This window comes from Mastigoproctus giganteus, chromosome 4, assembly GCF_048544385.1.
Source record: "Mastigoproctus giganteus isolate SK-2022 chromosome 4, ASM4854438v1, whole genome shotgun sequence".
Taxonomy (NCBI): Eukaryota; Metazoa; Arthropoda; class Arachnida; order Uropygi; family Thelyphonidae; genus Mastigoproctus; species Mastigoproctus giganteus.
Genome location: NC_143578.1, coordinates 79,936,094 through 79,949,729, shown reverse-complemented (window position 1 = coordinate 79,949,729; position 13,636 = coordinate 79,936,094). Strand labels below are relative to the sequence as shown.

Genomic DNA, 13,636 nt, shown 5'->3' with positions numbered 1-13,636 from the left:
ACCCCATACATTATGATATTGAATATATGAGAATGCTACCTCCTTTATTAAACTAGACAAAGATAGTAGCAAATTTAAAATTGAGAAAGGAGTTTGACAAGGAGGCACAATATCTCTGAAGTTGTTTACTGCTGCCCTTGAGGAATCTGTCAGAAGATTAGACTGGTCACAAAAAGGAGTCAATATAAATGGAGAGTATCTAAACCATTCACAATTTGAAGTGAATGGTGTGATCATAAACCACAATCCCAAAGAATTAGAGGAAAATCTTAATCAGTTATGCAGAGTTAAGAAGGATTTCGGACTAAAGATGAATATGGCTAAAACAAAAGTAATGATGAAAAGTATGCCATGGAAAGGGATATAATCGTTGAAGGAGCAGTAATTGAAAAGGTGGAGTCATATACTTATCTGGGACAAGTTATTAGCTGTAATAATGATAAATGACTGGAGGTCAAGAGAAGGATAAATTTTTGGATGGATAGCATTCAGAAAATATAGTCACATACTGAGGAGCAATATCCCAATTTGTCTGAAATGCAAAATAATGAACCAATGTATGTTTCCCATCATGACTTATGGAAGTGAAACTTGGGCACTCACCAAAAGAATGTAAGAGAAGCTGAAAACTATACAGCAAAGAATGGAACAAATTATATTAGAAATCAGACTGTTAGATAAGAAGAGAAACGCATGGATTAGGCAGCAAACACAAATAAAGGACATTCTTGTCAAAACTAAAGAACTGAAATGGACTTGGGCAGGACACATAGCTCGAAGACATGATGACAGATGGACTAAGAAAATAACAGAATGGTACCCATGAGAGCTAAAAGAAAACCTGGAAGCCAATAATTAGTATTAGTAATGGTCGCATGGTGCAAGAAATCCTATGGCTTATGTTGCACCAGCCAAAAAAAAAAAAAAAAAAAACTGAATAAAACTGATAAAAAATATAATAAAAAAAATAAATAATAATTAATAAAAGAAAAGGAAATTAAACCTATCATCCTATGTGCTTCCCTCACCCAAAGGTACTATCCAGATGACCTTTGAATTTCCCCAAACTGTCAGCCTCTACCACCCATATAGGCAACTTATTCCAGTAATTTATAACTCACTGGCTAAAATAAAACTTCCTGCAGTCCAATCTAAACATCTCCCCCTGTAACTTGAATTTATGTCCCCTAGTTATAATCTTAAAAATTTTGTCCTCATTCATTTTACTGATGCCTCTCAGAGCCATAAACACCTCAATCAAATCTTCTCTAAGGTATCTAGTTTCCAAACTATGCAACCAACATATTCAGTCTTTCTTCATAAGGATGCCCTTTTGCCAATCTCACCAGGCGTGTTACTTGTCTTTGCACCCTTTCAAGAAGCTTGATGTCTTTCTTTAGGTGTGGTCTTCATACTTGAACACAGTATTGCAAGTGTGGTCTAACAAAAGCCTTATATAATGGGATTATCACATCCCTATCTCTATTTGAAAAAGTTCGATAGATCATCGATAGGACACCATGGGCCGTCCTTGCAACCTGTTTACAATGCTCAGAGAATTTCATGTCTGACCGTATTGTAACACTCAAGTCCTTTTCCTCCAGTACTATGTTTAGTTGAACTCCACCAAGTGAATAAGTTATTTTGGGATTACTGTTTCCCAGGTGTAATACCTTACACTTTGTTGGATTAAAGCATAGCTGCCATTTTTCTGACCATTCCTGAAGTCTATCTAGGTCTCTCAGAAGCTCAGCTTGACAGTGATCATTAACTACTCTACCAATTTTAACATCATCTGCAAATTTAGACATCATGCCCTCTATCCCTTCATTGATGTCGTTTATGAAAATTAAAAACAACAGTGGTCCTAATACTGATCCTTGGGGAATCCCACTTTTTACATCAACCCAATCTGAGGAATAGCCATTTATCACAACCCTCTGCCTCCTGCCCTGAAGCCATCCTGCTATCCATCTAAGGATTTTCCCAGTGATTCCAACCTGTTCCAGCTTATAAAGCATATTTTTCAAAGCAACCGCTCATGTGGGACTGAGTCAAAAGCTTCGCTGAAATCTAAATAAACAATGTCGAAATTATTCCCTAAATCCAGCTCGTGAGTGACCCTTTCAAAATAGTGAACCAGATTTGTTAAACATGATTTTCCCTTTACAGAACCATGCTGAGTATCCTTAAGAATTTCAATTCTATCCAAATGATCCTGAATTCTACCCTTGATCATTGCCTCCATGATTTTCCTTACCACTGAAGTCAGACTGACAGGTTGATAATTTCCCACTTCACTCTTAGAACCACCCTTATGTATGGGAGATACATTGGCACTTTTCCAATCCAACGGAATCTCCCCAGAGTCTAGTGATGCTCGCATAATTAGCCTCAATGGTTCAATGCACTCACTTGCCGACTCCCTTAAGATTATAGGGTATATTTCATCAACTCCAGGAGCCTTACTGGTCTGTAGGCTTGTAAGTTTTTTCTTTAAATAATCTTGTGAAATTTCAATATCATTAATTACATATTTTTCAACTTCGCTCCCACAATTTCCCATTGCCACAAAAGGGTTTTCATCTGTAAAAATCAATGCAAAATAACTGTTGAGTTCATCTGCAACGGTAGCTGGTGTATTTAATACTATCCCCTTTCCCTTACATAAAGGTCTGATCTGGTTTGTCCTGCTCTTCTTAGCATTTATATGTGTGAAGAATTCCTTATCTCCCCCTTACCCCCCCCCCATCTTTGCTCTGTTTGCTAGCTATTTGTCATAAACTGCCTTTGCCTGTCGAATTTTTTCTATGGCTCTATTACAGATCATCTTGTAGCTGTTATAGGCTTCAGTACTTTTTATTGCTCTGCAACTTTTCCATGCCACCTTTTGCTGCTCAAGTAATGTGGCAACTTCACTATTCATCCAACTTGGAACCCTCCTTGTGGAGTATTTTTTTAATGGTAAATACGCAGCAAGGCATCTGTGATTAATGTTTTAAAAGCATACCACAGTTAAATTGTATTCGTTCTCTATGCGATATCTACCCAGTTAATAGAGGCCATGTAGCATCTTAAGGCATCATAATTTCCTTTTCTGAAATTATAACCCATTCCTTTGCCTTTTACTACTACTACCTCTCTCTCTCTCTCTCTCTCTCTCTCTCTCTCTCTCTCTCTCTCTCTCTCTCTCTCCCCCCCCCTCTCTCTCTCTCTCTCCCCATCATCCACCGTAGAACTCCGTGATCACTTCCTGCTACTGGTTCCTCTACTGTCAGCCCTGTTATGTCATCTGATTCATGGGTGATGATGAGGTCTAGCATATTCTTTTCTCTAGTACTTTCCCTGACATGTTGATACAAATAACAGTCATCTAGCTGATTTAAAAATTTTGTTCCCCATGTCCAGTTTCCTTCCCATTTACTCCAATCAATTAGAGGCAAATTGAAATCACCCATAATAAGACATTGATGCCCATTACTTGCCCATTCCATTTGCATGTAGAGGCTTTCGTCATAATCTTTACAATCACCTGGTCTGTAGATTACTCCTACTCACATTATACCTGTTTCCAACTATCTCACACCATACAGATTCTATACTAGAACGTGAAACGTCTGAATTCGGGAAAGCTTTCGTCACACTCAGGCTGCTTCTGATAAGAATCATTACCCCACCACCCCTTCTATCTACCTTATCCTTCCTAAATACATTATACAAGCTGTACTGAAACTTGTCATCCCCTATTTCTGGGTGGCACCATGTTTCCATAAGCCCTATTATGTCCATGTTACTTGCTTTAACCAGCAGTTCGAATTCGCTCATTTTATTGACGACACTTCTAACATATTTAACAACCCTAACACAACCCTTGAAGTTTTTTAGGCTCTTCTCTGGCATTAGCGACCCAAATTCACTTGAAACGTTTCTGCCCCCAGAACATCTAGATAATATGTCCCGTTGGGGGTAACAGATAAGAACTCTTGAGGTATGTGCAAGAGTTATTTTGAACAATATTATCAGATAAATGCATGTCAGTATTACCCACATCCCCCCTAACTAGCAGTTTCCCTGAACCTTTAAGGTATCCTCAATAATACTGGCAAAAACCTTTGCACCACCTTTGTTTAAGTGCATCCTGTCTCTACAAAACAAATTCCTTCTACCTACAAGTGTGGGCCAAGCTGATAGAAATTCCCCCCCCCCCTAAAGTCTTGCAGAGCCCTTCAAGTCTTGAGTTATCCACAAGGCTTTTAACATATAATCCCTCCTATCGTGTCTGGGCAGAATTGCAGACACATAGACATTGTGGCCTAGCTCGTAGCATTTCCTCACATCCTGTATTTTTCCAGCAAATCGTCAGATCGTGTACATTTAATGTCATTAGTCCCCACATGAATAATAATATTCTCTTTACCCCCCTTAAAATCTGACAATCTGTTGGTGACATCATTAATAGTTGCTTCCGGCAGACGTACCCTGGTTCTACTCCACCTATCCTTATTACAAAAAATATTCCCCATTTCCCTGACAATAGAGTCTCCTAATAAAACAAAGTCCTTTTGAACCAGAGTAGTTTGCACTTGGTTTTTCTGTTTTGAGGCCCGAATCGGGAGTGCATCACTTGGTAGATTGCTGGAGTCTTGAGTCCCTGATGAGCTCCCAGATGCATTATTCTCAAGGGCAAGCACCCGTTTTTTCAGTGAATCAAACTGTTCCATCAGTGCACCAAATTGTAATTTAAGATCGGTGCACTCCTTACATCGATCACAAAGAAAAGAATCCCCAGGTGAGCTATGATTAGTCACCAGGTCGACCTTGGAAAACATTCCACAGGTTCCACAACGGATTAAATCATGACTCACCCATAAATCGCCATTGGCTATTTCCATGTGAGTCACAATAATACTGGCAAAAACCTTTGACAGTATTATTGTGATCTCGTAATTACCATTATAAAATTAACTAAATATCAATGAAAATTAACTTTAAAAAGTGATGTCTATAATATTATAAAAATTAAATTGTTACAGGAAAACCTATAACAATATACTAAATAAATCAAATATTTAAAAACAATAATCAGCAGTAATCCAATCCACTTAACTGAGGAGCCTTGACGAAGCGTGTCCGCTCACCTTGAATGCCAACACTTGAACAATGGAGATGGACAGATGAAATTCACAAGTTTGTGGGTAGTAGATGGATAGCCACTGCACAAAACAGAAGAACTGGAAGGTTACTGAAGTGGCCTTCATACTGCAGTGGATTGAAAATGGCTGGTGATGATGAAACTCAAAGTAGTGGAGTATAAAAAAAATTTAGGGATAACTGTACATTCTCTGGCATGAAATGCTCTCTGCAGTGCAAACAAGCTGCTAGAATTGTTCATGGGGGTTTTGTCAATGATATCCAGGAACCTTGCCAGCAGGGACAAAGATGCAATTATCTCATTGTACAAGGCAATATTTAGGCCACATCTGGAATACTGCATAAAGATCTCTGGAAACCTCATTTTAGGAAAGATATTAAACTGTTGGACAGGGTCCAGAGAGAAGCAAGAAAATTAGATGAGAGAGAGAGAGTAAAGATTCCATTAGCATTTAGTTTAATTAACCCTTTTAAAGCCTTATACACTTCAATTAGATCACCAAACAGGTGCCAACTCAAAATAGGTATTTGTGTGGTGACCTAATTGAAGTGCATAAGGCTTTAAAGGAATAATTAAACTAAATGCTGATGGCATCTTCTCTCTCTCTCCCTCTCTCTCTCTCTGATGAAACACACGTGGAGACATAAATTTAAGTTGGAAAAGGATGGCTGCAAAACACATGTATGGAAATTTGCATTTAATTGTTGGAATAAACTTCCATCTAGTGTTGTGGAAGTGGATAATTTGAAGAAATTTAAAAAAGGCTTGGACAATTCATATTTTTGATAATTTTTGATAATTTAATACTTGGATAGATTATGTGATTCATTGTCAAAAAACCATAAAAATCCTAAAACCAGCAACCTCCAAGTTCTCTAAGTCTGCATTGCTGGTTCTGGGGCTTTGTGTCTGCATAAAAACATTATTTATATAGGTACAATATCATAAATGCTCACCAAACTAAAATGACACCTTTCAAAGTACTACACAATGAAATAATGAGAGAGAGAGAGAGAGAGAGACTTCTTTAACACGAATTAGTTTGGGAGACGTTAAAATTAGCATTTGATTTTAATAGTGTTTGAAACACCAGACTTGTGGTGGTTGTCTGGACACACAGATTAATTTGATCATAGTGTGCTGGTTCATATGATACCAGATGTCAACTTCATTGTGTATTCTCCACAAGTGTGTTTGCAGGCTGAATTGCATGTGTGGACTGAAACACTTGCAAGAACTCATTTTCAAACAAAGACCTACCCAAAAAAGTGACAAATAGCAAATGAGAATAGAATCATAACTTCTGAATCCTTATGCTTCCACACACGAAAAAAGATGTTTGAATGGCTCTCCTCATGCTTTTTAACATCCAAAGCATACCAACTATTTGGACTCCTGACCCCCCCGGCGCCTCGGTAGCCAGGTGGGAAGGAGCAGCAGTGCGCAGCACACGCTTCTTGATTAGACCGGGGTTCGAGCCCGTCACCACCAAATACGGAGGATGCGGAAAGGTCAGGGAATGACCACCGCATATCCCGGAGCAACGTGGCCTTAGTTGCTAATGCTCCTAAAAACCAAATAACAAATAACAAACATCCTGACCCCCCCTGGGTCCCACATAATGGTTAACCTGGAAGTATGGTAGTTTTAGACAATGCTTGAGAACATAGTATAAATCCTGTAATCTGGAGTTTGTGCCATTTGTATAAATTCAAATGGCACAAACTCCAAGGCAGAAGTGAAAAAAAAAAAAAAAGAAGAAAAAAAAAAAAGGGTAATGTCCAAGGAAAACAACCTGTACATTTCTGCTAAAACAAACAACTAGTGGACATGGCATACATGCATTTTCACAAACACAGATCATGGTACTTTTAATAGGCAGCACATATGTGGTCCTAGTTAGGTTAAATTCTCATTGTCCCTGAAATGAAGGAACCAAAATCAGCCCCATAACATATAAACTTATTAATTCCATGTTAATGTCTAACAGTGAATTAATAAAAATTGAATATTAATTCAATTCAACATGAAATTAACAATTAATTAATATCATTAAATTAATTACACTGACCAACACAATTTTTACCCCCACTAATATATCAGCTATATCAGTCAATTTTTATGCACAGATTTCAAAAATAATTCTTAAAATTTCATATCACAATTTCTATTTATACAGTTTTGTGTGTTTACCAATAATATGTATATATTACTACAATTTAGGGAAGTAGATATGACACTGGTCTGTTGTACTACCTGTAAATAATAATATTTGCAAATGCTCAACATATTCCTTCTCTCTCTCTCTCTAACAGAAAGACAGCTGTAGCGTGATTATGTATACAGTTTACTTGTGTATCTATTGCATATTGTTTGTTTCTTCTGTGTTTTGCTTTGCAATGTATTGTAATATTGTAAAGAATGGGTGATTCAGACTCAGAAACAAAAATCTACAGTATTACCAAAAGTGCATATTCTGTGTACTTTGGTTTCAATATTATAGTGATCAGGACAAAACTTGGACTTCACATATATGCTGTATTAAGTGCACTATAAAACCTGTGGATGTGGCTAACACTGGAAAAATTAAAATTTTACTTTTTGCTGTTCCTATAGTGTGAAAGAACCACATTGATGATTGCTATTTCTGCATGACAAAAATATTAGTGATGTCCAGAAAAAGCAAGGACAGCATCAAATATCCTAATATAATAAAGTTCTCCATAATGAAGACTTCCAGACTCCCCAAAAACATGGGATAAAGAAAGTTGTGATGAATTTAACAAAGTTCTTGGTTTGTAAGCTTTGTTGGACAATCCACTTCAAGAGATTTGTCCTCCCAATCAGAAAATTATAATGTATCACACCTAATTAGGCAAGAAGTTTGACTTCTTGCTTAATTAGGACTTAGTTTGTGATTTAAAATTATCCTAAGAGCAAGCAGAACGCCTTGATTCTAGGTTACAACAGTAGAAGTTAATTGATGCATGAACTAAAATTACAATATATAACATAGAGAAAATGTCATTGCTGCACATAGGAAATTATTCCCATCTGTTCTTCTATTTCACGCTGTTGCCCTGAGTGAAACATAGGAAACTATGTCCATACTTTTGAATGCAATATAGTACCATGAATTTGCTTGGAATGGCTGTGTTCTTTAGCATTAGCAATAGCATATGATGCGAGAAAGCATGCTTATACAGCCTCAGCCAAAAAAAAAAAAAAAATTCCATTGCTCCAAAATATTGTCTAGTTCTTTCTTGAATTTATTTAGCCTATCAACTTCCACAACAACAGATAGAAGTTTCTTCCAGCAATCACCCATCCACTGGCTAAAGGCAAAGGCAAATTCTGCAATTGTCTTTTTTCAATTTGAATTTATGCCCTTTCAGGTGCATAATCTGAGCAAGAGGAAGAATCCCATTGGCACTGAGCTTGCTCAAACCATTCAAGACCCTAAACACCTCAATCAGATCACCTCATAGTTGCCTAATCTCCATATATTGCAAATTTCAGAACTTAAGCCTTTCTTCGTAAGAGCCACCCTCCTTGAGTACTGCATAGCTCTGGAGGCCTCTTCTCTGTACTCACTCCAGCAGGTCTATATCCTTCCTAAAATGAGGCCTCCAGATCTGTATGCAATACTCAAGGTGTGGTCTGACTACCACTTTATACAAAGGGATAATCACCTCCTTATCCCTGCTAGCAAAATTCCTGTATATCATTGGCAAGCCCCCATGCGCTCTTGTGGCAGCCTGCCTGCACTGCTCAGAAAACTTCATATCTGGCTGCACAATAACCCACAAGTCTTTTTCATTCTCCACTACCCACCCAGTTGGTATGCTACTCATATGCAGTACTTTGCATTTCTCAATGTTAAACTTCAGTTGCCACTTCTCAGCCCATCTGCCCAACTTTTCTAGATCCTGTTGCAGTAGTGTACTATCATTAACAACCCAATGAATTTGGGGGGGGGGGACTCCACTATTAACATTGGTCTATGAAGAGCAGTGTCTAATACTTTATCACTCTCTGTCTTCTCCTACTCAACCATCCTTTATCCATAGCAGCAACTTGCCCTTAATGTCATACTGCTCCAATTCGTACAATAGTCTTCCATGTGCAACAGTATCAAAAGCTTTCCTGAAATCCAAGTATATGATATCAAAATTATTTTTTACATCCAGTTCCTTTGTAAGTATCCAAACAAATTGGTTGCTCAAGACTTCCCCCTTAACAAACCCATGATGTGTCTGAACTATAACTGCAGTCTTGTCGAGATGATCCTGCAATGCATCTTTAACCAGTGACTCCATTATTTTTCCCAGAACAGAAGTTAAACTAACAGGTCTGTAATTACTCGTGTCACCTTTTGATCAGCCTTTGTGAATTGGGGTTACATTTACACATCTCCAGTCCATGGGGACCTCCCCTGAATCCAGAGATGCTCTCATGATAATGGCTAAGGGTTTGCTTATTTCCTTTGCTGCTCCCTTTAATACAACTGGATATATCCTATCCACTCCAGTGCCTTTCTTATGTTTAACTTCAACGATTTCTCCACCACTTTGCTATCAGTTATTACAAAATCCTTTAGCTCCCTGTTAGAGTTTGATAATGATCTTAACATAATTGGATTACTCACTGGCCGATGGGAGTGGTTTCACAAATATTATTGTCTTGTATGTTTGGGGGATAGTATTGCAACAGTAAAACATTACATTGTGCACAGTGGGAAAAGAGGGAAGAATTTTTACCAGGGAGGTAATATATGTACCACTAGTTTAATTAAAAAAGTTCTTTCACCTGTGCATATAAAACTTGGATTAATGAAGAATTTTGTTAAGGTTCCAGATAAAACACTACCTAAAGAAGTGTTTACTAATTTAATCGGTGCAAAACTGAAAGGAGGAATTTTCATTGGCTTCAAATAAAGGTACTCCTCAAAGGTGATGTAAAGCTACAGAATACTGAACTAGTATCTTTGGATCATTTAAAGCAGTTGTGCATGGATTTCCTGGAAGAAAGAATATAATTGTGACTGTCTTGTGTTAACAACAACATTATAAATATGTTAGCTGATTTTTTCCTTCATTCCTATCTCAAAATTTGAGAGATGTAAGTACAGTAAACCCTCGATTTAACGGACTAATAGGGGAAAAGGGGTGTCCGTTAATGCTGCAAGTCCATTAAATCGAATGTAATATGTGGGGGGGAGGGGGGCATTTTTTTTATTTTTCTTAATGTAAAAAAAAAAAACTAATACAATATACAGTACTGTACAACATAAAATTATTTTGAAATTTGGCCTTTGATTTACGGATATCAGAAACAGTATTTTTTTATACCGTAAATTTCACAAACTCATGCTCCTGAGACGCCTTGTTCTAATTTCTCAATTAGCTCTAATTTCTGTGCCACATTTAAGTTCACACGCTTTCTTTTAATTCCTCTATCACTTGATGCCATTTTAAATTGTAAGGACTGCAAAATTATTTAATAAATAAAGTCACAATTCAGAAATCATAAAACACTCTGTATACAACCTGACTGCACAATAGCTTGGGGCAGACTGAGACCAAAACAAAGTAAGTTGGTACACCAGCACTTAAGTGTCCCGAGTAATGTTCAGCTCACAAGTCACCACCTGCTCTTATCTGTAATCTGGGAAAACAGCTATTTGAACACGTTTTCAGAAAGAATAAAAAACAATTTCCTGAATTTGATTATAAAAATAAAAGGAGATAATTATCAAACCAATAATGGAAATAGGTAATTATTATTAATTTTTAATTAATAATAACACTGAAGTTTTGTATAACATAAAAAAATAATATGGTCGAGATTAACATGTATATTACTGTATTATTATTTGTCTGGTCTGTTAAATCCGAAATCCGTTATATCGGGGTCCGTTAAATCGAGGGTTTACTGTAATGAGTAAGGGAACCACTTTTATCAGAACATACCCACAATGTAAAAGTGGTATCAAGGTTACTGGGATACTGCCATAATGGGATAGTGGGATACTGCCATTACCCCTGATTTCTTAACTAGGCACAAAATTTCAAATAAAACGATGCAACCAACGAAGGTTGGACCAATTATTAGAACAAATGGAAAAAAGAATGGTTAAAATAAATAAATTTTACCCACTGTTTATAAACATTCCTTCTAATAATATTTTCCTCCTGAAAATCAATTTTTGGGGTCACTTAGAACCCTATGCATGGTACAGGGTTAATACATTGAAGAGAAGGATAACACCAATAACTCAAAAAAAAAAAAAAGGGTAAGCATAATATTTAAAAGAAGCATTAAAAGATATATATATATATATATATATTTATAATAACTAAATGCAACAAGGCATAGGCCAATAGCATTTTGAAACGGTGCTGTCTGGGTGGTGGTGTCTACCAAGAATAAATAACAATGAGCTTTTGAGTAGTGTGAGTTGAAGGAGTAACTGTCCCTTTCTTCCTTCAATGGCATTTCTTCCTCTTCCTCTCCTACTAGCCGACCGGGCTAGCCGAGTAGGTAAAGTACCTGCCTGGCAACCCAAAGGTCGCGGGTTCGATTCCCGCCTCGGGCTTGGATCAAAGTACTGCAAAAACCTTGGGAGGTGCAATATGGCCACAGAAGCCGATGCGCCAACAACTACCAAATCAAATCAAATCAAACTCTCCTACTATCCTCTTCCTACATCTTTTTTGCTTTCCTAAGTCTAATAGGAATAGTATGAGGATAACAGAGATCTTTATCCCATACCATATTTCAAATGGTGCCATCTGGGTAGTGGTGCCCACCGAGAATAATTAACAGTAGTCTTCTCTATTAGTGAAGTGTTACTTCTTCGAGGTAGTGCAATACCATGGAAACTCGTTGTGAAGGATGAGCACAATATGAGATACAGAGGAAATGATGCCTTCCACACTACTATCATAGTTTTTCTTAAGAGTTATCTATGGTGTATCTACACTGATATTATATATATATATATATATATATATATATAGGGATATTCAATTAAACCATAATGTATTTAAAGGCTAAATGCACAAGGCATAATATGATATGGGTTTAAATTAACTATATAATATCGGTGTAGATTCACCATAGTTTACCCATATATTTAACTACATACATAGTGTAAAGGCATTGTTTAATTTTAAATGAGAATAAATAAGAGTAGCCTCCTAGAGAAGCATTATTTATTCGAAGTAGTGCAATACCTGGTATCTCATTGTGAAGGTAGCCGCAATATGAGATAAAATTAAATGATGCCTTTACGTATGAAGTTAAATTTATGGGTAAATTATGGTTATTTACATTGATATTATATAGTTAATTTAAACCCATATCATATTATGCCTTGTGCATTTAATATTTAATACAATATCATTCTGTTCACCATTTGGCATCTCTCATATTGTGGAATTAACTTTGCAATTGTGATGGCATGTTTACATTATCAGGGTACCTGCCCACCCACCGATGAGTAAGCCAAGCTTCGAAACATATCTGGGTGGTGGTGCCCACTGAGAATAAATAACAGTAGCCTCCTCTATTAGAGAAGCATTTTTTATTAGAAATAGTGCAATACCTGGTATCTTGTTGTGAAGATAGCCACATTATGAGATAAAATTAAATGATGCCTTTACACTACATATGTAGTTAATTTTATGGGTAAACTATGGTGTATCTACACCAATATTATATACCTAAACCATAATGAAATTATGGTTAACGTACTTAACAAGATGGTACAATTTTTATAACAGCAGGTTGGTATTCTATTGATTATTTTGGGATGCACAACGGGAATTTCAATTAAATAAGTGAATATGGAGTTTATTAATAATATTTAAATTTGGATTGAAGGAAACAAAATCATTTTCTTATATAGTTGTGAAATGATATTAATCCTTCAGTTTATCAGCAGAACAGTATTTATTCCCTAGTAAACTTGTACAACTACATGAAATTCCTTCATCACTGATAAGAGCATAAAAAGAAGTTATAAAAGATTTTCTGACAAGGGATGATAGAAAATCCAGGATACTGTTTTTTTTTTTTTTAATAGCCTCTTGTGGAAATAAAGGTTTGCCAAATAATAATTTAAAAAATAAAAAGAATTTAGCTAACTAAGGCATTTAAGGATTGCTTAACATTTTCATGAGATAAAAAAAAAAAATTGATAGTAGATTCACAGTTTTATAAAACTTAGGACACCAACATGGTGGGAAATTCCTTATATTAAGTGTAGAAAATAGGCTTTTTTTTTTTTTTTTTTCACTTCAAAAAACTTCTCATAAAATAATAACTAACCAATTCATGTTTCCCAGCTTCTTTAAGCCACCGAATGTTGTCAAAGTATTGCTGCTTCAAAATATCAGAAACTGAAAGGTAAATCATATAGATTCTTTTGTGAAAATAATAAGAGATGATTACTTTAAAACAAAAAGGCATATTATGATT

General features: G+C 36.3%; 1 protein-coding gene across 2 annotated transcripts in view; it reads right to left on the bottom strand.

Annotated features, from left to right (window-relative positions):
* The window catches only part of LOC150086861 (urocanate hydratase-like), a 379,529-nt gene that overhangs the window by 121,920 nt on the left and 243,973 nt on the right, over window positions 1-13,636 (bottom strand). For both annotated transcript variants that reach the window (XM_090371633.1, XM_090371634.1), the window contains exon 16: window positions 13,487-13,557. In XM_090371633.1, the coding sequence (XP_090227759.1) occupies window positions 13,487-13,557 (71 nt within the window). The remainder of the gene's footprint in view (window positions 1-13,486; window positions 13,558-13,636) is intronic.